Here is a 26,038-nt window from a genome sequence, read left to right on the forward strand (position 1 = left end):
ACAGGCTCTTTTTTGGTTCCATATGAATTTTAGAATTGTTTTTTCTAATTCTGTGAGGAATGATTGTAGTATTTTGATAGGAATTGCATTCAATTTGTAGATTGCTTTTGGCAGTATGGTCATTTTCACATTATTGTTTCTACCCATCCATGAGCATGGAATGTGTTTCCCTTTGTTTGTGTTACCTATGATTTCTTTCAGCAGCACTGTGTAGTTTTCCTTGTAGAGGTCTTTCACCTCCTTGATTAGGTATATTCCTAAGTTTGTTTTTTTTGTTTTGTTTTGTTTTGTTTTCGGCTATTGTAAAATGGGTTGAGTTCTTGATCTGATTCTCAGGTGGGCTTTGTTTATATTTCCTTATTTTTTTTCCTTTGTCTTTGTTGGATTGGGTTAATTCAAATACCTTGTCTTTGAGCTCTGAATTCTTCTTATTTGATTCTATCACTGTGATTGCTGTGACTTTCCAGAGCACTTTGCATTTCTGTTTGTCCTTTGTTTACAGAAGTTTTGGTTGCTTTTTATTTATGCTATCTATCTATTTCATTAAATAGTTTTCCCTTCACTTCTTGTATCTTTTTTTTTTTTGGATTTCCTTATGTTGGGCTTCACCTTTCTCTGATGCCTCCCTGATTAGCTTAATAACTAACTTCCTGAGTTATGTTTCAGATAAATAGGGGATTCTTCTTGGTTTGGGTCCATTGCTGGTCAGCTATTGTGATTTTTGGAGGGTGTTAACCAACGTTTTGTCATATTACCAGAGGTGGTTTTCTGGTTCCTTCTCATTTTAGTAGGCTCTGTTAAAGGGAAGGCCTAGGGCTGAAGGCTGTTGTTCAGATTCTTTTGTCCCATGGGGTGTTCCCTTGATGTGGCAGCCTCCCCCTTTTCCTATGGATGGGGCTTCCTGACAGCTGAAGTGTAGTAATTGTTATCTCTCTTCTGGATCTAGCCACCCAGCAAGTCTACCAGGCTTCAGGCAGCCTGCTTTTATTCCCTTACCTGTCCCCACCCATATCCTACTTATTGGTTCATTTTACAGCGAGCTGATTGGCCCATTTTACAGAGAGCTGATTGGTCTGTTTTGACAGGGTGCTGATTGGTGCATTTACAAACCTTGAGCTAGACACAGGTTGCTGATTGGTGTGTTTACAAACCTTGAGCTAGACACAGAGTGCTGATTGGTGCATTTACAATCCTTTAGCTAGACACAAAAGTTCTCCAAGTCCCCACTAGAATAGCCAGACACAGAGCACTGATTGGTGCATTTACAAACCTGAGGAGGTCCTAGGAGTCAGTTGTAACAGGATTGTAAATATGTGCTCCAGTGAGTTTTAACACAGTATGTCAGTTGCTCTTGGCCTTTCTGTTTATCGATACTATCTACAAGATGTTAAACCACAGGGAGGTAGAAGCTTTATTAGCCATTTCTGCCTGCCAAGATTGTGGGATTTACTGACTTCGTGCCCTCCATGTTCCTTGACAGCCTGGGCCTCTCCTACTGGATTAATACCCGATGAGTACCTGAGCACTCAACAGTGAGACAACGCAAGGTCAGGGGCTTTTGAAGCACCCAACCCCTGGGTGTCAGAAAGCTTGTGACTTTACTCAGATAAATTCTATTTTAGCATGTTGGTGGAGGTACTTTGTGGCCTTTTGTTGAAGTGAAAAGTAGTATAATAGGCCGGCCAGGCTTAAAATGAGTTATTTAATCTCTCTTCAACTTTCTCATGATGCCTTATTTTCATAACCATTTGTAATCAGAGCACTTCGGAAGCAGCACAAAATGAGTAACTTGCTCCCAGGACCCCATTTTTACTTTTCGTAAAGGGAAAATACATCCTCATGTACGTGTGAAAATAATCAGAAAAGACGCATACAAAATGTAAACCATTTGAATTAAACGTGTATGTCTGTTTGCTTCTCCGTATTTTCTACGGTAGTCGTGTTTTGCTTGTATCATAAAATCAAAGCTTATTCAGGGAAAATAAGCATGCTGAGGTACACACGGCTAATTTTGTTTTTCTTCTAATTCTGTTCTAGAAATTGAAGCCAAGGAAGCTTGTGATTGGCTACGGGCAACTGGTTTCCCCCAGTATGCACAACTTTATGAAGGTAAGCTGGGAATGCCATTTTTTAAAAGTTGGCATAATCGTAATCCTTTGTTCGCGAACATTACTGATCTGTGACTTATTTTCAGCAGTTTTATAGTTTAAATGTTTTACTTAAAAAAAAAAAATGTAGTAAGCATGCAAGGCCCCCACCACTGAAAACAAAAACTAGCACCTTGATAACACGCCCATGCCACTCCCCCGTCTGCCGCCTGCCACTCCCCCATCTGCCACTCCCTGCCTAAAGTAATCAGCATCCTGAAGACTATCATTTTCTTCTTTTCTTTTTATATAATTCTATTGCATTTCCTGAAAAGTACATTTTTACAAAGTTATTTTTACCTTTATAAAGAGGGTACTGTGCTGTATGTAATCTCTTGGGGTTTTTATTTTTCACTTCATATTGTATTGTTAAGATTCTTCTGCCCGGCGCGGTGGCTTAAGCCTGTAATCCCAGCACTTTGGGAGGCCGAGACGGGCGGATCACGAGGTCAGGAGATCAAGACCATCCTGGCTAACACGGTGAAACCCCGTCTCTACTAAAAAATACAAAAAACTAGCCCGGCGAGGTGGCGGGCATCTGTAGTCCCAGCTACTCGGGAGGCTGAGGTAGGAGAATGGCGTAAACCCGGGAGGCGGAGCTTGCAGTGAGCTGAGATCCGGCCACTGCACTCCAGCCCGGGGCGGCAGTGACCCTCCCTCTCAAAAAAAAAAAAAAAAGAAAAAAAAAGATTCTTCTGTACTGTATGGCCTGTTACTCATTTGCTTTGGCTGCTGTGTAATACACCATTGTGTATTACACAAGAAACCACAGTTTATTCACATCCACACTCTGGTTGGCAGGTATTTTGGCTTTCTCTGTTTTGCTTTTATAAGCTGTGCTGTTGTGAACATTCTTGCATCTATCTTTTGTGGTACATGCATAATAATTCATCTCATAGGAGCAGAATTACTGGGTAATAAAGAATATGTATGTTCAATTTTACAATGCAAGTTTTTCGAAAGTGCGTGTGCCGATTTTCACTCTTACCAATCTATGTATCCACATTCCCTCAACACTTGATATTGTCAGACTTTAATTTTTGCCAACCAAATGGATATAAAATGATATACAGATTTTGACTGCCATTTCCCTAATCCTTAATGGTAAGAAGCATTTATTCATGTCACTTGGCCACATTTGTTTGCTCACATTATGCTTCTCTGCGTGATTTATAAGAGCTCTTTTTATTCTAAATGCTAATCTTTCATTGGTCATGTGTTGCAGATACCTTTCCCACCATTTGTAATTGGGCATCTCACTTTTCTCTAGGTCGTCTTTTAATGAATATTATGTTTTCTGTGGCATTCAGTTTTTCAATTGAGAAAAATGGTTAAAAAAAAATATAGGATCTGGGCTGAATTCTTACCATCTCATTTTCTTAGCAGTGCCCTGGGGATTTCTTGGATACTGAGATCATTCTCTCAGCTTCTGCATACCGTGGGGAGTGCTCACGCTCCATGCATGTCAAGATAAATGGGCTGTTCATTTATTTATTTGTTTGTTTTGAGACAGAGTCTTGCTCTGTCGCCCTGGCTGGAATACAGTGGTGCGATCTTGGCTCACTGCAACCTCTGCCTCCTGGGTTCAAGTGATTCACCTGCCTCAACCACCTGAGTAGCTGGGGTTACAGGTGTGTGCCACCATGCCCGGCTAATTTTTGTGTTTTTAGTAGAGCCAGGGTTTTACCATGTTGGCCAAGCTGGTCTTGAACTCCTGACCTCAGGTGATCCACCCACCTTGGCCTCCCAAAGTGCTGGGATTACAGACATGAGCCACTACGCCTGGCCTAGGCTGCTCATTTAAATGGGAGTTTCATTATTCTCTATATGAAGTCAGTTTAAAATAATTACAGCTATGAACTAATGCGTTTTATGGGTAACTTTCAAACAAAGGTTGGGTGAATAGTAAAGTGATTCTCAAGTTAGAATACCCGGTCTTCCTTATGCAGCCTAGATTGATTGTATGATATTTTTTTCCAAGAAGATGGATTCTGAATTGTTTTATTGTTGGACTGTGTAAAATATCTTACTGTTTCTTCATTCCAGAGAATATTTCCAACCAATTTCTTTTGATTAACTTGCATGCTTATTTTGGTGGAGTTGCTTGTCTTTCCTTTAGAGAGAAGTTTTAACCTGTTAACATTTAAAAGGGCTTTGGGGGAAGGGGGACCAGCATTCTATTGGATTTTCAATTCATAGCTTTACTGGAGATAAGGAAAGATAACTGCATTGGCAGTGACACCAAAGCGGCTGTCCTTTTGTTCTCCTATTTAGAAATTAAGTTTTCTTCAATTATGCACATTTTTGGCATTGATTTGCTGCCAGGTAGCACTTTCTTGTGATATGTATGTTTGCTAAGACCCAATTCCAGTCCCTGTGTCACTTCTTTCCTAATCCTAAACCACAGGGTGCATTTGCACAGGTTACATTTGGGGTCCCCTCATGTTCCCAAGTCTTTTGAAGCATAAGCCTATTTTTGGGGAATACTGCGTATTGTTCTGGGCTGTCGCCTCGCCGTTTTTCCTGCCACCGTGTGCTGGGTGAGTACATACACCATACATGCCATACCAACCCACACATGCCCCCGTGTTTAGCTTGATTTGGGTACTTGGCAATTTATACTTCCTGCCTTTCAACCCACAGTGGAAGCTGAATTCAGAGAACATCTTCTGTACATCAGTAAACTATCATCTTTTAAAAGCCAGTCCAGGCAAATTAAAAGAAAATTACTGATTTAATTCTTTCACTCCTCACTTGCATTTAATACCTACCAGATTTTTTTAAAAATTGTTAATTTGGATTAGAAAAGGAATCTGAAATATTGCTCTGTGTATACTAACTTAGAAATTCCTAAAATAATATAGTTACTTTCTCACATATAGGTAACAAGCATGTGAAAATTTCACTTTACATTTATACATCTGATGTTATACTGTGTAAATATTAAAAAATATTCCTTAATATCAGCTCTGTTATTTCATCTTGGTGTGTATTCACAGTGAAATACAGGCCAGGAATGGTGGCTCATGCCTGTCATCCCAGCACTTTGGGAGGCTGAGGTGGGAGGATCGCTTGAGGCCAGGAGTTCAAGGCCAACCTGGCCGACATAGTGAGACTGCATCTCTATTTTAAAAACTTAAAAACAAACAAACAAACAAACAAAAATACAGTGTCACAACCTTCAAACAGTGTTACAACCTGTCTTGCTTCATTTAGTAATGCTCCAGTTTGCATTGACTATAAATCTTTCTATTTCCATTATAATGGTTCCAGTAATCATTTGTCTAAGAGAGACTTGGTCTATAAATTAGTGAAGAAATGTAATTCTGTGATACTAAATTTTGTATATTCATAAATCTTTGGACTAGCCACTTCCTTGGTCTGCCTATATTATCATTTAGGGAACAATGTCGGTAATCCAACTCTAGCCTTCAGAAAATAAAGGATAGACTCTAAGTTTATATTCATTCTGATATATTATCTCTAGAAAATAGATTACTAAGAATAAGGAATTCTATATCATTCCATAAAACCAGTGATCATAAGAAATAATAAAAACATAATGAACAGTTATGTACCCACAAGAACTGAAACAGGACTAATTACCTGCATCTCCAAAACTGCTGACAGCCATGTTTATTCCACTGTGTGGCATTAGCCATTTTGAAGGCCAAAGGGATGTTTTATTTTTTATTTACTTTTTTCAGACAGGGTCTCACTCTGTCATCCAGCCTGAAGTGCAATGGTATAATGAGAGTTCACTGCAGCCTCAAACTCTGGGGCTCAGGTGATCTTCCACCTCACCATCCCATGTAGCTGAGACCACAGGCGCGTGCCACTATGCCCAAAAAAATTTTTTTTAATTTTTTTTGTAGAGACAGTGTCTCGCCATGCTGCCTAGGCTGGTCTCAAACTCCTGAGCTCAAATGATCTTCTCTCCTTGGCCTCCCAAAGTGCTGGGATTAGAGATGTGAGCCGCAGTGCCCAGCCAAAGAGAATTTTTTAGCTTGTGGTGATTCTAGTTTCCTGCTGTGATGACTGATTTCACCCAGGTCTGGTCCAAAGAGTTACCCCACACCGAGACACTCCTCCTCCTGGTACTGTAGTAGCATTCTACTGAGAAGGCCCATGATTTGCCCTCATAACTGGAACTCCAAGAGGGTGATAACTTGCCTTTATCCAGTGGCAATTTCAGAGCTGTTGTAAATTTCCACAGTGGCTACTTCCACTCTGCTTTTCTTGGGTATATTTACTTACCAAGGGATCTTTTTAGGCCGTCCAGAGAAAGGAATTCCTCCATTGAGTTGACTGTTTTCCCCCTCTGTGGTTTTCAATTCTGATACAACTTCTTCATTGTCTTGAGAGAATGGAATGAACTCTTCTACAGATTAAAGGAGTTGAGATTCTGCTGTTCTATAGCAACTTTATAGCCAACCCTTTCTTTTTAGGGGAGTTATATCAGTTCCTATGAGGCCATATTGCAGTGCTAATATTTGTTTTTAAAAAAGCCTATCTTGAATTCTCCTTAGCTCTTGATGCCACGTGAGTGGACTACATTCCATTTCCTACCACTTTTCATTGTTCTCTAGATCTTTCTGTGGCTCAGTTTTTCTTCTGTGACCTTTTCCCTGATCACACGTGAGCAAAGATACACACATACACACGGCCCAGCCACATTAAAAGGCAGCATTCTTCTGACAGTCATTGTGGCTTATATTATAATTTATACTGGAGGCTTATTGCCCGCTGGTTTGTTTAAGGGTATAACAATGTTCTGGGCCGGACGCGGTGGCTCAAGCCTGTAATCTCAGCACTTTGGGAGAACGAGACGGGGGGATCACGAGGACAGGAGATCGAGACCATCCTGGCTAACACGGTGAAACCCCATCTCTACTAAAAAATACAAAAAACTAGCCGGGCGAGGTGGCGGGCGCCTGTAGTCCCAGCTACTCGGGAGGCTGAGGAGGAGAATGGCGTGAACCCGGGAGGCGGAGCTTGCAGTGAGCTGAGATCCGGCCACTGCACTCCAGCCTGGGCGACAGAGCGAGACTCCGTCTCAAAAAAACAAAACAAAACAAAACAAAACCCATGTTCTGAACCACTTCTTGACCAGAAGCAATATTTTGAGTTTCCACCACTTTAAAGGTGAAGCTCCTTTAGGACAGTGATGCAGGATTGGCTTGAATTGCCTTATTGTCCCGTAGAACTTGATGGGGAATGAGGCGTCCTACAGGAGGTGCTTAGTACAGTGCTGAAGAGTTTCTTCCCCGCTTTGGTAAACTTGGCTATTTGGCAAACTGGGTTATAGGCACTCAACAAATACACTTGTTTATTTTTCTTATAGATTTCCTGTTCCCCATCTATATTTCCTTGGTCAAGAGAGAGCATGATTTTTTGGACAGAGATGCCATTGAGGCTCTATGCAGGTAAATGGAGAGTGTTTTCCTTTTTTGTTTTTTAAGAACACAGTACTTATCACTAAGATGGGCTTTGTTTGCTTTTGTTCTTGCTAATTGTGTTAGGTCTTTATTGGCAAGCCATATAGCGATCGTAGACCTTTTAATTAAAAATTAAGTAAAATATTGTTATTTAGTATTTCCATTAAAATAGCATCCACACTGTCCTAGGAAGTACTCAAATAATAGCATTCCATATTTGATATGATATAATTGGTATAACAAGTAACAACTCTAAGGTGGTTAGGAAACTTGGATTAAGGTTTTCTAAAAGGGTAGGATGGAAATTTAGCATGTTCAGAGGAATAAATGGGGGGTGGCGTATAAAGACAGGAGCATCGCTTGCATTCCAGGAAAGCTCCTCTCAACCTCTTCAGTTTTCCCTTGTATAAAATAATGATAGGATGAAATAAGGCTATAAAATAACTCAGCGTGGTCTTTAACATATAGGCAACAGGCAGTTAAATGATGTGAAATTGAATAAAACTGTCAGAAATTCTTGATGGTTGTGCTTTTGGGTCTTCAAGCTAAGAGGCAGCTTGTAGGTTTTAGTGAGGTGGAGGTAATAAAACCTGTAGCAGACAATGATGGGACACTGATAATCCTTTCAAGCTCTTCATGACATTTTTCATCCTTTCTAATTTTTCTCAAAAACTAAAATCCCTAAAAGCTGAATTCCGGGGGAAAAAATTATACACAGACAAAATTCACATAGTTTGATTTGATTATGAAACTAAATAAGTATTATTTTAATTTCAGGGTTTTTCTGTTTTTGTTTTTGTTTCTGTTTTTTTTTGAGAAGGAGTTTCATTCTCGTTGCCCAGGCTGGAGTGCAATGGCGCGGTCTTGGCTCACTGCAACCTCCACCTCTCGGGTTCAAGTAAATCTCCTGCCTCAGCCTCCCAAGTAGCTGGGATTACAGGCGCCCACCATCACGCCCAGCTAATTTTTTGTATTTTTAGTAGAGGCTGGGTTTTACCATGTTGGCCGGGATGGTCTCAAACTCCTAACTTCAGGTGATTGACCTGCCTCAGCCTCCCAAAGTCCAGGGATTATAGGCGTGAGCCACCGCACCCAGCCTGTGTGTGTGTGTGTGTGTGTGTGTGTGTGTGTGTGTGTTGTGTTTTGTTTTGTTTTAAAGACAAGGTCTCACTCTGTCACCCAGGCTGGAGTGCAGTGGCACAATCATGGTTCATGGCAGCCTTGACCTCCCAGCTACAGGTGATCCTCCCACTGCAGCCTCTGGAATAGCTGGGACTACAGATGCACACCACCATACCCAGCTAATTTTTGTATTTTTTGTAGAGATGCAGTCTTGCCATGTTGCTCAGGCTGGTCTTGAACTCCTGGGCTCAAGCAATCACCCATCTCGGCCTCCCAAAGTGCAGGGATTAAAGGAGTGAGCCACCACACCCTGTCTCAGTATTTTTTTTTTTTTAATTTGGAAAAACATCATGAAGGTAAAATGACATCCAGTATTTCTTTCCTCTTTGTAGACAAAGAAAGCAGTGGTAGTTCTGTTTTCTGCCTTTCTCATATAATACAGTGTTATTTGAAGCAGCCAAAGTAAGCAGTGGTTTGGGGCAGATAGATGGGATATTTAGAATAGTATACAGACTAGACTAGTTCTCATGGTTTAAAAGAGGGAAAAACAAAGAGTCCTCTTAACCACAGAAATACTGTCACTTTTCTAGTCCAATTAAATGACTGATAGAAATGTACAGGGTATGTACCCATTTTCTGAAAGAAAGCTAATTCCAAGAACTTCACTATGGAGTGCAATATCATAACTATGTCATTGGGAATGAAGAAAATGTCACAGATGCAGTTTCGGGAGGGGAAGGAGTCCGCATCTGGAATATGAACTACTCCAGACATTTTTTTAATGTTTTCGTGCTTAGCTGTGGAGCAGAATTAATCTGTTTTCAATCCATCACTGGTGATCATGCATATGCATGAGGTCACTTCTGAGATGCATCTTAGGAAATATTTAAGCATTACGTCATTTCATACATTTTAAGCCAGTTAGAGAGTGGGTGCTCTGGACAGCAGCAATAGCTTAGGAATTCTTGGGTCGTAAAAATATCACTGCAGCATTTCAGTCCAAAGGGTCATGATTAAATTCTTGAATGCTTTCTCAGAATATCAGTTTGTGAAATGTTGTTTTCCATTTCTGGGAGAAAAAGCATCCTCTGTACTTTGCAATTTACACTGGCTCTGAGTACCTTTTGGGAAGCCACCTTTCTTTGGAGCAAATAAATCTGTGCTGCTAGATCTTTGGCAAAAAGAAAAGCCTAGAAGAAGCAGACTCTGCCAGATATGCTAGTTGGACTTCAGTTTTCTCTCCTGCATAGAATAACACCTCATAGGAAATGCAGTGATGGATGTCAGAGCACTTTAAAACTTAAATTATCAGGCCCAAATTTGAGTAAGTACAGAAAGGCCTAGGGTTAGATTTTCTTTTTTAAAAAAGGAAATTCTTCAGAACACAGTAATAGTCATCAACTGGTTTGTAATGGAAAACCCCAGGGCTCTTATCCCCAAGTTCACATAAATGGACTTTTCATGAAAATGATGCCCCTTTTGAGAGGCCTAAACAAATGTTCGGAAGAAAAGGGACCTCTATTGGGTGTATTTTAAGCACCTTCCTTTATTTTATTTATTTATTTATTTATTTTTGAGATGGAGTCTCGCTCTGTCACCCAGGCTGGAGTGCAGTGGCGCAATCTTGACTCACTGTAACCTCCGCCTCCCAGGTTCAAGCAATTCTCTGCCTCAGCCCCCTAAGTAGCTGGGATTACAGGCACCCGCCACCAGGCCCAGCTAATTTTTAGTATATTTTTTTAGTAGAGATGGGGTTTTACCATATTGGCCGGGCTGGTCTTGAACTCCTGATCCACCCGCCTTGGCCTCCCAAAGTGCTGGGATTACAGGTGTGAGCCACTGCGCCCAGCCAGCACCTTTCTTTAAAACACATTACAAGTTCTGAGCTGTCAGCCGCATAACGTAGTTGAGATACTTATTGTACTGATCATGTGATAGTCACTTCATTTGCTAGACCTGCCTCTTCCAAATACCTCTGGCCTATGGAATTCAAGGGCCAGCAAATAATGAAGCTACAGTATTATTTGAAATTTTGCCCTGTGATTTGGAAGTTCTCTCTAGACTGACAGACTTTTTATAGACTTTGTCTTTGCCTTGTTGATATTTTCTGAACAGTTGATTTTAAATACATGTGGTAATATGGTTGCAGAAATTCAGCTTAAACATTTTATAAAATCTTTCCCGCCTACCTCCTCCTCTTGTACTGGACCATATTTTATGCAGGGATCTTAAAAGCGATCTCATATATACTCTAGCATTATTCTTAGTTTAGAGTGTTCATGTACCTGTGACATTTACAGATCTTACAGCTCCTTTGGTCAAGAAGTAAGCAGGGGCTTCTTTTTCTACTCAGGGCAAGAAGACTTGTAGACTTAATGGGTTTTCTGAGAGCAATGACATTGTCTTAAACCAAAAGTTACAAGTGTGGGACTATAGGTTTTTTGGATTTAGATTGCTACCAGCATTTTTACATTCACACTGCAAGGGGTTCATATATCTGCCCTTGGAGATACATGAGAGAAGTGGCTTGGAGAAGTGGCTTTGGCCTGATCTTGCTAGCTTTACTGTATAATGCAATTCCAGTGGTAAGGCCAAGATTATGAGAACTATACTCAATAGTAATCCTGGAGGAGTGATTCACTTTGTCTTGAAGCATGTGCAGGTAGTATTGTGAACTATGATTCACTACCAGGATACCTCTTGTGAAATGTTCTTTCTATTGTTTGCCTTTCTAAAGCTTCTAAAAACGATTCCAAATTGCTATTTTCCTTGGGAATTAAAAATGACTCCTTCTATAAACACAGCAAAGAATTATGTGTACTTTAAGTGACAGTTGTATAATGAAAAATAGATTTCCACACTGTCATCTGCACTTTGTTGTAGAGCAGCCCGTCAGATGCCTGAGCCATGCTCAGCAGCCCACCTTAGAGCAGATTTTAACTTTGTCACAATTTCTGGTCTGTTAAAAGGGAAGCATGTAGCCGGGCACAGTGGCTCACGCCTGTAATCCCAGCAATTTGGGAGGCCAAGATGGGAGACTCACTTGAGCCTCCAGGAGTTGGAGACCATCCTGGGCAACATGGCAAGACCCCATTTCTATAAAAAACAAAAAAAATTAAGCAGGCATGATGGTGCGTACCTGTAGTCCCAGCTACTTGGGAGGCTGAGGTGGGAGGATCCTGTGAGCCCAGGAGGTCCAGGCTCCAGGGAGCCATGATAGCACCATTGCATTCCAGCCTGAGTGACTCTGTCTCAAAAAAAAAAAAAAAAAAAAGAAAGAAAGAAAGAAAAGGAAAGGCTGGGAGTAGCATATAATTTTTTTTAAAGCAATTGTACAGATTCCAAGAAAATATCTTTAAGAATTGTAACCATTTTTGTGAGAGTCTTACTTGGAAAATTGTTTCTTTCCCTCTTCTCCCTCTTCTCTTCTTTGTTTTTGGCCTGTTTTTACTTTGAATACAATGGGGCCCAGGTCCCCACCTGCTGTGCTTTTATCAGGGTTCCTGCAGCTCCATGCAGAGAAGCTCTTGAACCTTCGATAGGCCAGCCTTGTGCTCCTCCCTCTTCAGAGCAGGGTACAAGTTGCCCAGGAGATAAGAGGGACACATTCCTGTGGAGCCCAGCCTGGGAGGGTTCTTAGAGGGATGGGAAAGGCCCGGGTTTCTGGACAGATGGGTTATGAAACCAGCATTTCAGCCACTGTATGAGGAATCCCTTAGGATATAAGTTGCTTTCATTTATTACTACCATTAATATTTATGTTAGAAAGGAACACAGATGACTGGGCGCGGTGCCTCATGCCTGTCATCCTAGCACTTTGGGAGGCCAAGGTGAGCGGATTGCCTGAGCTCAGGAGATCGAGACCAGCCGGGCAACATGGCAAATCCCCACTTCTACTAAAAATACAAAAATTAGCTGGGCGTGATGGTGGGCGCCTGTAGTCCCAGCTGCTCAGGAGGCTAAGGCACGAGAATTGCTTAAACCTGGGAGGCAGAGGTTGCAGTGAGCCAAGATCGCACCACTGTACTCCAGCCTAGGCAACAGAGCAAGACTCTGTCTCAAAAAAAAAAAAAAAAAAAAAAAAAGGAAAGAAAGAAAAAGAAAGGAACACAGAAGTTGCTGGGTTTGAGAGTCACCATGTTTTTAATCGTGTGGACTTAGACAAGATCTGTGACCTCCCCAAGCCCCATTTCCTCATTTGTAAAATGAAGGTTAATCATAATATCTATACCATAGGTTTGTTGGGAAGATGAAGTCATACATAGGAAGTGCCTAGCATAGTGCCTGGCCCGTAGTAGGCCTCATTTGTGTAGCTGGAACTATGATTTGATATCAGTACTGTCCCTGTAAGGAAATAAGGTCCCAGCACAGTACATTATTTGGGGGTCCTCCGGGACAAATGAAAACCACAGAAACCCTAGGGTATAACTCTGGGCTTTAGGTCTGTAATGCCATTAGATTTGTGCTACCAACATAAAAAGATAATGTTGACCTTTATAGAACTGGCCTCCTGGGTCTTTTTCATTCGACTAAAATCTAGAGTTTGTGAAGCTAAACCCCTCTCCAGCCCCATAGGCCTCTGTGACTAGTAAATTTGGTTATAAAGACCATTCAACCATTAAAGCCCAAATGAAGTCAAGTGAGTATTTGATTACAGGTTTGATTAATGGAACCCACACCTAAGACTAACTGTAACTATTCCGGATTCTTTAAATCTTGAAAACATTTGAGAACTAAAACACTGTGGGTGTAAGTCATTTAAGTAATTGATACCCCCAATAGAGGGACCTTATATCCATTCATTTTAAAGTATGCAGACTTTTTCTTAGTTATTTGTTTTCTTTTCCTCCCCATCAACACAGAATTCTTCTGAACATAGGCACTCTGTGCTATCTTTGTTTATTCTATGAACAGGCTACCACATAAGCTATGAAGTCGAAATTGGGCTTATCAGGCAGGGAAAAATACTTTCTATTCGTTGCGTCCACATTGTTAGGCAAACTGCAAGAACAGGATCAGGAAGATAAAGCCCTGAGGTGGTCTCTTGGTTCCCAGGAATTTGTGTGAATTAAATGATCTTATCTTATGAAAATGTAAGAATCCCGCAATTTGTAGGAAAAACTGGAAAACTGGTGACAGCAGATAGCAAACAGACACATTACAAGTTCATTTCAGGAAGACTGAGTGATGACCATCTGGGAGATGGCAGGAAAATTGGGGCCTGAAGGGCTGTCATTTATATTTGTACATACCATTTAGTTCAGCATATTTAAAGAATTTCTTTTTTCAACTATTGCATTATTTCTCCATGAGGCTTTGGATTTTTTTGGTAAGTATTTTATTTTCAATGGAACTGAATTTCCCTAATTTTAAATTGATATTAAATTGTTTGGCAGAGGTCAAAGTATTGGTATCATAATTACAATAGTATGCCTGTTGCAAAAAAGAATCTGACCTAAGTGCTTAATTTTGAACTCAGTAAGATTTGGATCCTTGAAGTTACAGTATGCAAATTATTTAAATGATCATTTATTCTATTGCCATGACTATAGCATACATTATATTGTCCTCTAACAGGGAGCTGTTCTAAATATTGGATATTAAAGAGGGCTTCAACTTCCATTCTGTGCAAGGACTCTAAAATTTTAAGCAGGCTGTCCAAGATTATGATTCATCAGAGATAACTAAGACTAATTTTTAAAATTTGAGTTTTAATTTGAAATACAAGACACTGTTTATTTTGCCAAAAACTCTACTTGGTTCTTTGTTGCTGTTGCGCTGTTTCTATTTCTGTGAAAGGAGACATCACAAACTTTTCTTTTTTTTTCTTTCTTTTTTTTTTTTTTTTTTCGAAATGGAGTCTGGCTCTATTGCCCAGGCTGGAGTGCAGTGGCACAATTTTGGCTCACTGCAACCTCCACCTCCCAGTTTCAAGCGATTCTTCCTGCCACGGCCTCCCGAGTAGCTGGCATTACAGGCACCTACCACCACGCCCAGCTACTTTTTGTATTTTTAGTAGAGGTGGGTTTTCGCCATGTTGGACAGGCTGGTCTCAAACTCCTGACTTCAGGTGATCTGCCTGCCTTGGCCTACCAAAGTTCTGGGATTACAGGCGTGAGCCACTGTGCCCAGTCAGAAACTTTTCTTTCTTGGCACCACGTGTGGCAGTCCATAATGACTCAACCTAAGAGTTACTGGAAGAATGATTTTTCTCAGTAAGAGCAACTCATTGAGAGTTAAAGAATCAGAGACTTGACAGTATCATAGCTGTGTGCCATTTTACACTAAAATATAAAAATTAAAGTGAAAAACTTAAGAAACATAAAGGTATTTTTATTTTTATTTATTTATTTATTTTGAAATGGAGTCTTGCTCTGTCGCCCAGGCTGGAGTGCAGTGGCGCGATCTCTGCTCACTGAAAGCTCCGCCTCCTGGGTTCAGGCCATTCTCCTGCCTCAGTCTCCCAAGTAGCTGGGACTACAGGTGCCCACCAAGACGCCCGGCTTGTTTTTTTTTGTATTTTTAGTAGAGACGGGGTTTCACCATGTTAGCCAGGATGGTCTCCATCTCCTGACCTCGTGATCCACGCACCTCAGCCTCCCAAAGTGCTGGGATTACAGGCGTGAGCCGCCGCACCCGGCCAAGGTATTTTTAAACGACTTACTTTTTAAAGAAGTTTCTAATACTCCTCTAGGTTTTAGATATTACTGAGTTCCAAGAAACTCCTTAGATATATGAATTGTTTAAAAACAGATGTTTATCCACTGATTAGAGAGTGGTTGCCTATCTTTGCTAACGTTATTTCTTTGCTCTGTAGGCATCTAAATACTTTAAACAAATATGCGGTGATGAAGCTAGAAATTAGTTCTCATCGGAAACGAGTGAGTATACAAATTGCATAATAGAATGAGGGGGAAAGGGGCAAACAAAAAAGTGAATGATGTGTTTTGTAATAGCTTTTCTTTCTCAAAGTCTTAGTTTCTTGTTCCGTAAGCATCTACATCTTGAATTGTATCACCTAGACTCGATAGCCTTATGTAGTTGAAGCCAATAGTTGCAACTAGCCCATTACATTATTTTATCTATTATTTTTGACCTGATCACATCAGCTATGATTTTGCCTAATTATTAACTCAATGCCTATTACATAATAAAGGGATCATGCTTAAGGAATCTCGGTGGATTTTTGCATTGCTTATAGAGGAAATAAAGCTTATTTCCAACTCTTGTCTTCCCAAATATAACAGTAACTGTGGTTCAAAGCCATAGAGGTGAAAGCGAAGGCCGATTTGTGCAATATTGAAGAATAATAAGAGATTTGGAGGGAGGAAAGGAATTGGAGGAGGAAGAGGAGAAGGCAGGAAATCCCACACAGTTTAGTCAAATGGTGGTACAGAACCAAATTGGATGGTATTTTCTTCTGTGTGTGAGTTGTGAAGACTTTTTGTGAGATCTTAGAAGAAGAGGTGGGTGTAGTACTGGGAGTAAGTGTCACAAATCAGAGTAAACAGGAATGAGTCTGGTCAAAGAACATATTTCTGACTTCTGGGTACAAATTTGAATTATGCCAGAGTCCCTGAGCTGCAAAAAGTTGCCTTCTTGGGGAGTCAAAGCTTTTAAACAAATGAACTGGAACCTCGGCGCCCACTGAACTGTGCAGAAGAGCCCTAGAAGCCAGCGCTCCATGCTTTCCACTCATTGTCCTGTGAAACTTGAGCCATAGGATATTTTCCACACCAGTGGAAAAGACATGTATCATACTGAATTGTGCCCTTTGATATCCTGCCGAAAAGGCCAAGATGCAATAGTCCATGTGACAGCATATCCCTGAGTCCTGTACATAAATCAGGCATAATCAGCAAAGACGTTCCTTAGTGTTTATGAATACCGCTAGCTGTCAGGGCTGGGTATTTGTGAAGCCTTGTTCAATTGGCTAGAGCATGACTGAGGTTGAAACTTCACAGGTCAGCTGTGGCCTGAGCGCTAGCCCTCATGTCTTGTAGGGGAGGTGAAGAAAAGGTACTGGTAAGAGTCTCCAAAGCCCTGTTAGTGGACTGAAGCTGCATGATGACCCACCTTGATCCAGGGCCCCTTTATTCCAGTGGGAGACCTTATAAATTTTTAGTGTCTAGAGATTTGAGTTGCCACTTAGTGGACTGAAGCTGCGTGATGACCCACCTTGATCCAGGGCCCCTTTATTCCAGTGGAAGACCTTATAAATTTTTATTGTCTAGAGATTTGAGTTGCTACTCTTCTTAGTGTTTGAAAAGTAACTTTTTAATTGCAAGAGGGAATATAAACATACACCAACAAAAGACAGCACAACGGAAGGCAGCCCAGAGGCAGTCCTGCTCATTGCTGACTTCAGTTCAGAATATTTTGCATGCCTGGAATTTTCACCATCTGGGAGGTTTCCTCTGTGAGCAATTAAAGAACAGCCTGCAGATCCCAGAGTTTCCATAAAATAGTTCTTATTTAAACTTGCAGCATTTGGTCAGGCACTCTCCTGTTAAATTCTTTAAATACATCTTTGTTATTTAAAAAACAAAACAAAACACTGGGCACTGTGGCTCATGCCTGTAATCCCAACAGTTTGGGAGGCCCATGTGGGAGGATCGCTTGAGGCCAGGAGTTTGAGACCAACCTAGGCAACATAGTAAGACTACTGCTCTCTACAAAAAAATTTAAAAAAGAAAAAGAATATGTAAATGGGGCCAGGCGCGGTGGCTCAAGCCTGTAATCCCAGCACTTTGGGAGGCCGAGAGGGGCTGATCACGAGGTCAGGAGATCGAGACCATTCTGGCTAACACGGTGAAACCCCGTCTCTACTAAAAAATACAAAAACTAGCTGGGCGAGGTGGTGGGCGCCTGTAGTCCCAGCTACTCGGAAGGCTGAGGCAGGAGAATGGTGTAAACCCGGGAGGCAGAGTTTGCAGTGAGCTGAGATCCGGCCACTGCACTCCAGCCTGGGCGACAGAGCGAGACTCCGTCTCAAAAAAAAAAAAAAAAAAAAAAAAAAAAAAAAAATATATATATATATATATATATATATATATATGTATGTATGTAAATGGGACTGGGCACAGTAGCTCATCCCTGTCACCGCAGCACTTTGGGAGGTACAGGTGGGAGGATCACTTGAGGTCAGCAGTTCAGAACCAACCTGGGCAATACAGCAAGACCCCATCTCTACCAAAAAAAAAAAAAAAATAGCTGGGCATGTTGGCACTTGCCTGTAATCCCAGCTACTAGGGAGGCTGAAGTGGGAGGATCACTTGAGCCCTAGAATTTGAGGCTGCAGTAAGCTGTGATCATGCCACTGTACTCCAGCCTGGACAACAGAGTGAGGGAGACCCTATTTCTAAAAAAAAAAAAAAAAAAAAAGAAAGAAAAAATAAAACCCTTAAAATTAAAATTATAAAGTACAAGGGGAGAATTGACACTACTGGCATATTATGAGCAGCCTCCTGCTCATGCCCTGCTCCCTGCTGGCTGCCAGCCCCGGTGTGTGAATGGCTCCTTTCTGTCTTTGCAGAGTGACGATTCAGACGAGGATGAGCCTTGTGCCATCAGTGGCAAATGGACTTTCCAAAGGGGCAGCAAGAGATGGTCCCGGCTTGAAGAGTTTGATGTCTTTTCTCCAAAACAAGACCCAGTCCCTGGGTCCCCAGACGACTCCCACCCGAAGGACGGCGCCAGCCCCGGAGGCATGCTGATGGACCTTGGCGAGCGCCAGGAGGTGTCTTCCGTCCGCAGCCTCAGCAGCACTGGCAGCCTCCCCAGCCACGCGCCCCCCAGCGAGGATGCTGCCACCCCCTGGACTAACTCCGTCATCAGCGTTTGCTCCTCCAGCAACTTGGCAGGCAGTGCCAAGTTCGGCAGCCTGCCGTCTCCCAAGGAACTGTCCAGCTTCAGCTTCAGCATGAAAGGCCACGAAAAAACTGCCAAGTCCAAGACACGCAGTCTGCTGAAACGGATGGAGAACCTGAAGCTCAAGGGCTCCCACCACAGCAAGCACAAAGCGCCTTCAAAGCTGGGGTTGATCATCAGTGGGCCCATCCTGCAAGAGGGGGTGGATGAGGAGAAGCTGAAGCAGCTCAACTGCGTGGAAATCTCCGCCCTCAACGGCAACGGCGTCAACGGCCCCATGCTACGAAAGAGGAGCGTTTCCAACTCCACGCAGACCAGCAGCAACAGCAGAAGCCAGTCGGAGACCAGCAGCGCGGTCAGCACGCCCAGCCCTGTTACCAGGACCCGGAGCCTCAGTGCCTGCAACAAGCGGGTGGGCGTATACTTAGAGGGCTTCGATCCTTTCAGTCAGTCAACATTTAACAACGTGATGGAGCAGAATTTTAAGAACCGCGAGAGGCCGGGCGCGGTGGCTCAAGCCTGTAATCCCAGCACTTTGGGAGGCCGAGGCGGATCACGAGGTCAGGAGATCGAGACCATCCTGGCTAACATGGTGAAACCCCGTCTCTACTGAAAAATACAAAAAACTAGCCGGGCGCGGTGGCGGGCGCCTGTAGTCCCAGCTGCTCCGGAGGCTGAGGCAGGAGAATGGCGTGAGCCCGGGAGGCGGAGCTTGCAGTGAGCTGAGATCCGGCCACTGCACTCCAGCCTGGGCGGCAGAGCGAGACTCCGTGTCAAAAAAAAAAAAAAAAAAGAACCACGAGAGCTACCCAGAGGACACAGTGTTCTACATCCCTGAAGATCACAAGCCTGGCACTTTCCCCCAAAGCTCTCACCAATGGCAGTTTCTCCCCCTCAGGGAGTAAGGCTCTGTGAACTGGAGGACGGGAAGCTTCCACGGCCCTGGCCACATCAGCTTCAGGAGGGAAAACAGCAGCGACAGCCCCAAGGAACTGGAGGCGCAATTCTTCCAGCTACGTGAGCAGCCGCCTGAGCATCTATGACAACGTGCCGGGCTCCACCCTCTACTCCAGTTCAGGGGACCTGGCAGATCTGGAGGAGGACATCTTCCCCGAGCTGGACGACATCCTCTACCACATGAAGGGGATGCAGCGGATAGTCAATCAGTGGTTGGAGAAGTTTTCTGATGAGGGAGACTCGGACTCAGCCCTGGACTCGGTCTTTCCCTGCCCATCCTTTCCAAAACAGATACACCTGGATGTGGACAACGACCGAACCACACCCAGCGACCTGGACAGCATAGGCAACTCCTTGAATGAACCGGAAGAGCCCTCTGACATCCCCGAAAGGAGGGATTCTGGGGTTGGGGCTTCCCTAACCAGGTCCAGCAGGTAACAATTTTTCTCCTCCCTCCAGATGTGAGGCATGGGGATCAGAAAGAGATTGCCTGTGCTTGTTCTGTGGGAGGAAATGGGATTAAGTCTGGCATTCTTAGCCATGTCCATTCCTAAGGAAGGTGTCAGACCAGGAAGCACCAAAATTCAAAAAAATGGGTATGATTGAATGGGTATGGAGTTCTGGTTGGGGAAGATGAAAAAAGTTCTGGAGATGGTTGGTAGAGATGGTCACACAATGAGAATGAACTTGGTGCCACTCAACTGCACACTTAAAAATGGTGAAAACGGTACACTTTATAGTGTGTATATTTTCCCATAATGAGGATTAAAGCATGGAATAGAAATCAAGTCCTCTCAGTTCCTAAGATAAGATGCCAGGAAGCAGCCCGTTGCTAATGTTGCTTCTACCTATTAAAAAGCCTTTGGGCCAGGCACAGTGGCTCACTGTACTCTAATACTTTGGGAGGCCGAGGTGGGAGGATCACTTGAGGCCAAGAGTTTGAGACCAGGCTGGACAACATAGGTAGACTCCATCTCTACAAAAAATTTAAAAATGAGCCAGACATGGTGGCACAGGCCTGCAGTCCTGGCTACTCAGGAGGCTGAGGCAGGAGGATCACTTGAGCCCAGGAATTCAAGGCTGCAGTGAGCTCTGATGGCACCACTGCCTGGGCAACAGAGCAAGAAAAAAATCAAATAAATAAAATCAAATAAAAAGCCTTCACACTCACTTTTCTCTCCATTTCTCTAGCAGGCACCGACTGAGATGGCACAGTTTCCAGAGCTCACATCGGCCGAGCCTCAACTCTGTATCACTACAGATTAACTACCAGTCTGTGGCCCAGATGAACCTGCTGCAGAAATACTCACTCCTGAAGCTAACAGCCCTGCTGAAGAAATATACACCTTCTAACAAGCATGGTTTTAACTGGTAAGAGTTTAAACAATCAGTCAACTGTCCTTGAAAGATATTTTTGGGGCCAGGTGCGGTGGCTCACGCCTGTAATCCCAGCACTTTGGGAGCCTGAGGCGGGCAGATCACGAGGTCAGGATACCGAGACTATCCTGGCTAATACGGTGAAACCCCGTCTCTACTAAAAATGCAAAAACTCAGCCGGGCGTGGTGGTGGGTGCCTGTAGTCTTAGCTACTCGGGAGGCTGAGGCAGGAGAATGGCGTGAACCTGGGAGGCAGAGCTTGCAGTGAGCCAAGATGGCGCCACTGCACTCCAGCCTGGGCAACAGAGCAAGACTCTGTCTCAAAAAAAAAAAAAGAAAGATATTTTTAGTCAGCTCCTTGAGGTTGTCCCCACAGTAAAACTATGACACTAATCACTTTCTCTGCATTTTGTTTTGTTTTGTTTTGTTTCTTGAGACAGGGTCTTGCTCTGTCACCTAGGCTGGAGTGCAGTGCAGTGGTACAGGCTTGGCTCACTGCCGCCTTGACCTCCTGGGCTCAAGCGATTCTTCCATCTCAGGCTCCAGAGTGGCTGGACTCCTGAGTAGGTGGTACTACTGTCGCTCTCCACCACACCTGGCTAGTTTTTTTTGTTTTTTGTTTTTGTTTTGTTTTGTTTTCTTCTGTTTTGTAGAGATGCGGTTTCACCATGTTAACTAGGCTGGTCTCGAATTCCTGGGCTCAAGAGATCCACCTGCCTCAGCCTCCCAAGTTGCTGGAATTACAGGTGTGAGCCACCACACCAGCCACTCTCTATATTCTTGAGGCCACATTTGATATTGTTGAAGCCAGTGGAGTCTTAGGAAATTATCAGCGTGGGTTGATTGATTGAGTTTTCAGCTCTCTGAGTGACAGATTGCCAGTTGATGGGGGAGAGAATGCATTACTCTTGCATCACGTGGTATAGGCACCTCCTTCCCAATATTAGGAATAATCCACTATAAGTAAATATATGCACAGTATCAGATCATATTTTTGGACGGAAGAAAAGGAAAACATTAAGATTTAATGAGACCATCTTTGAAATTCTTGATTTACAGTACCTGGTCTTATAACCCTATTCATGCCTTTTTGTAGAAATCATTTTGGGCTGGGTGTGGTGGCTCATGCCTGTAATACCAGCATTTTGGGATTCTGAGGCAGGTGGATCACATGAGGCCAGGAGTTTGAGACCAACCTGGCCAACATGGAGAAACCCCATCTCTACTAAAAATACAAAAATTAGCTGGGCGTGGTGGCACGCAGCTGTAATCCCATCTACTCAGGAAGTTGAGGCATGGGAATCCCTTGAACCCAGGAGGTGGAGGTTGCAGTGAGCCCTGAGATAAGGCTACTGCACTCCATCCTGGGCGACAGAGTAAGACTCTGTCTCAAAAAAAAAAAAAAAAAAGAAAAAGAAAAAAGAATCATTTTGGATGCAATGCAAATATTTGTAGCATCATTAAAAAATCTACCTGTGCTAAATAATTCAGGTTACTTTTTTTCTAGCAAAGACTCTCAAACAGTGAATACTTATTTTAAGGAATTCACTACTCTAACATATTATAGACTCAAATGTAGAGATGAAATGCATTGTACAAATTGTTGATAATTACTTTGAAAAATATAGCTCCTTAGTATATGGAATGTGAGGGGTAGACTGTAAGGCTAGATGGGTCATGGATATTACCTAATTTGGATACATCTTAATTTTTCTGCTATGAGTGCAAAGCAGAGAAATGTTTCTAGATTGTTATTTCGGTGCATTTTTCAGTGTCAGCTGGGAATCCTTAAGTCTTTTCAGTAATCTGAGTGTTTATTATCCAGTTGCACAACTACTGTATTTGATAAAAATGGAGAAGCCACCCATTTTATTAGTAGCACACTGTAGCAAACGCAAGTTACTTGAGAAAGTCGGCAAAGTAAGGAAACTGTTCTGTCTTCAGCTCCTCCTCTCCTTAGGACTCATAGTGGGTTTAACTTCAGCATCAAAGCACCTCCTGTTCAAAGGTTGTTTTTATGTGAGCTCTGCTAAATACAGAAGTTGTTTGTTCTGAATGACAGAAATAAGTATTGACCGGTTTATCCTCACATGCTTCAGATTCTCGGTGGGGATCGTAACGTGTTCTTTTTTTTTTTTTTTTTTTTTTTTTGAGACGGAGTCTCGCTCTGTCGCCCAGGCTGGAGTGCCGTGGCCAGATCTCAGCTCACTGCCAGCTCCGCCTCCCAGGTTCACGCCATTCTCCTGCCTCAGCCTCCCGAGTAGCTGGGACTATAGGCGCCCGCCACCTCGCCCGGCTAGTTTTTTGTATTTTTTAGTGGAGACAGGGTTTCACCGTGTTAGCCAGGATGGTCTCCATCTCCTGACCTCGTGATCCACCCGTCTCGGCCTCCCAAAGTGCTGGGATTACAGGCTTGAGCCACCGCGCCCAGCCGATCGTAACGTGTTCTTTTCATATTCCGCCATCGGGCTTTTCTCCCCCAACAAAGCGAGTATTATGCACACTTATAGCCGTGATACCAATATATACTTAACTGTATGGAAATACAACCTTAACTCTGCTCTTTCGTTTTACCTTTCCTGGAGCTATAAACAGTAACATGCCATGGCTGCTGGTGAGCATTCAAAAAGCAAAGCGGTCTGTCTTTTCTAGAGTTTCTCTGTGCTTAGAGTAATATTTTCCCTGCTGGCTATTTAAAACTGCATATTTTAGATTCTCATTTTTGAGTTGCCTACCCCCATGCCACCAAACCCTCAAGAATCTGAAAGTCCATAATACTTCTTGAGTTCTGGTCAGCGTTTCCAGTGACTCAAAACTAACTGTAAAAGCCTCACATGATGGGATCTGTGGAGCAGGGAGGAATCCTACACAAGGTTCTTTTCCTGTTTGGCCTTGCCGTTTCGGGTCCTGTTCAGAGAGGTCATTTGGAGAGCTGGAATTTCTGCTTGACAGCCTGAAATGCATGACATGGGTTTCCTGCTGTTGCGTATACTGCTGGGGTGGACCTGGTTTCAGGACACCGGGGAGCCTGGGGTCGGCTCACAAAACCCCCATTGTTCCTTTTCCATCCTCCTTTAGAAACCTAAAAATGTAATGTTCTGCGGGTCATCAGCAGGAGAATTTATTTTGACTTCAGGTCATTCACTGTTGAGCTCTGGAGTTGGCTCCCATTGTGTTAGGCTCTCATTGCTGTTTTCCCATCATGTATTACCTGCATCTTTTGACCCTAAATGCTTTGGATCTCATCAAGAACTCAGAAGTGATTCTTATCCTTTTGTCAAGACAAAAGAGACCTTGTTTTCACAATCTATCGGAAGCACCTAATTAGGGTATTATACGTTGTTTTCTGCTTGTTCCTTCCTATACTGCCATTCTATAAGGAAATCCATCAGCTTCCTTAAGACTGTAGACCCTAGTTCTCCAGGTTCAAGGTGGAAGGACACTCCCAACTGAGGAAATGAGACTAGACCTCACAACTCCAGCTCTTAGAAGATCTAGAACAGCACTGTCCGGGAGAACTGTCTGGATGATAGGAACGTTCTTTATCTGCACAAGCTGATACAGTAGGTACTGTGCACAAAAGGCGAAGGAGCACCTGAAGTGTGGCCAGAGCCAATGGGGCACTGAACTTGTCATTTTAATTTAAATTTAAGTAGCCACCATATTAGCACAGATCTGGAGCCCACAGGGTTTACCTGCAGAAGTGGACAAGTGTAGACAGACAAGCTAACATGTCTCCCCCGACACCACCATCTCTGTGTTCTTTAACAGGGCCGTGCCCAAGTTCATGAAGAGGATCAAGGTTCCAGACTGCAAGGACCGGAGTGTGTTCAGGGTCCCACTGATGGTCAGTGTGCAGCGCACAGGACAGCCGTTGCCTCAGAGCATCCAGCAGGCCATGCGATACCTCCAGAACCATTATTTGGATCAGGTGAGAGTGCTGCCTGTGGGTCCACGCACTCAGGGGAGCTTGGATTACATGCAGCTTCTTCTAGTTGCGTGGTGTGAACACTGCATCCATGTGAATGTACCCCACACTTAGTGTTGCTCTTCCGACAGGTTGGGCTCTTCAGAAAATCGGGGGTCAAGTCCTGGATTCAGGCTCTGCGCCAGATGAATGAAGGTGCCGTAGACTGTGTCAACTATGAAGGACAGTCTGCTTATGACGTGGCAGACATGCTGAAGCAGTATTTTTGAGATCTTCCTAAGCCACTAATGACGAACAAACTCTCAGAAACCTTTCTACAGATCTACCAATGTGAGTGTCCTTTGATCTTGATTGTTGGCATTGGGGAAAAATAGGACCCACTGAAGCTTGTAGCTTCCTTGATAGCATTTTTTTTTTTTTTTTTTTTGAGATGGAGTCTGGCTCTGTCACCCAGGCTGGAGTACAGTGCGTGACCTCAGCTCACTGCAACCTCTGCCTCCCAGGTTCAAGCAATTCTCCCACCTCAGCCTCCCAAGTAGCTGGGACTACAGGAGGGTGCCACCACATCTGGCTAATTTTTGTATTTTTAGTAGAGACAGGGTTTCACCATGTGGGCCAGGAAGGTCTCGAACTCCTGACCTCAAGTGATCCTCCCACCTCGGCCTCCCAAAGTGCTAGGATTACAGGTGCGAGCCACCGCACCTGGCCTTGATAGTGTTCTTTTGACAAGAGGGTCTGCATGGTGACCTCTTGGAAACCCACGTCATCACTTTCTTCCTTGCCTCCTTGTTTGTGGAACAGGTTTCTGTATAGTTACTGAATGATGCGAAAATAAATTTCCCAGTCTCTAATGACTGACGCAATTGTACGTTTTTACCAGCAGATCCAAGTTAGGCTTTCATTAGTTTCTAGAACAGTGTTATCTGAGCACTCAGATAAAGATCAGGTACCAGGATCTCTTTCTCTCTCCACCTTGTCTACAGAAATTTCAGTTGCTTCACATCCCTCTTGCCGGGCTGTTGGATTTAAAATTTCACAGGTGTCTGTGTGTTTTATCTTGCTGTAAAATGAATAAATAATCTTTTTATGTTATTCATCTCAGTTGCTGCCAGAAATACTTGGGAAAACAATACCCATGCCCTTCTTACTATGTAAAGCTTAAAGAAAACAGTTGTCTAAATTAATGATCAAGATCAGGA

At 43.1% G+C, this 26,038-nt stretch overlaps 1 protein-coding gene across 1 annotated transcript; it reads left to right on the forward strand.

Annotated features, from left to right (window-relative positions):
- The first annotated feature begins 1,338 nt into the window (after window positions 1-1,338).
- Window positions 1,339-24,953, forward strand: LOC106996678 (rho GTPase-activating protein 7-like). Its single transcript, XM_077994104.1, is given in 12 exon segments — window positions 1,339-1,402; window positions 2,038-2,109; window positions 4,347-4,472; window positions 7,492-7,573; window positions 15,525-15,588; window positions 18,129-19,075; window positions 19,383-19,437; window positions 19,439-19,478; window positions 19,481-19,571; window positions 19,573-19,968; window positions 20,726-20,905; window positions 24,683-24,953. Coding segments are annotated over 12 exon segments (2,388 nt in total).
- Window positions 24,954-26,038: the final 1,085 nt, after the last annotated feature.

This window comes from Macaca mulatta, chromosome 2, assembly GCF_049350105.2.
Source record: "Macaca mulatta isolate MMU2019108-1 chromosome 2, T2T-MMU8v2.0, whole genome shotgun sequence".
Lineage (NCBI taxonomy): Eukaryota > Metazoa > Chordata > Mammalia > Primates > Cercopithecidae > Macaca > Macaca mulatta.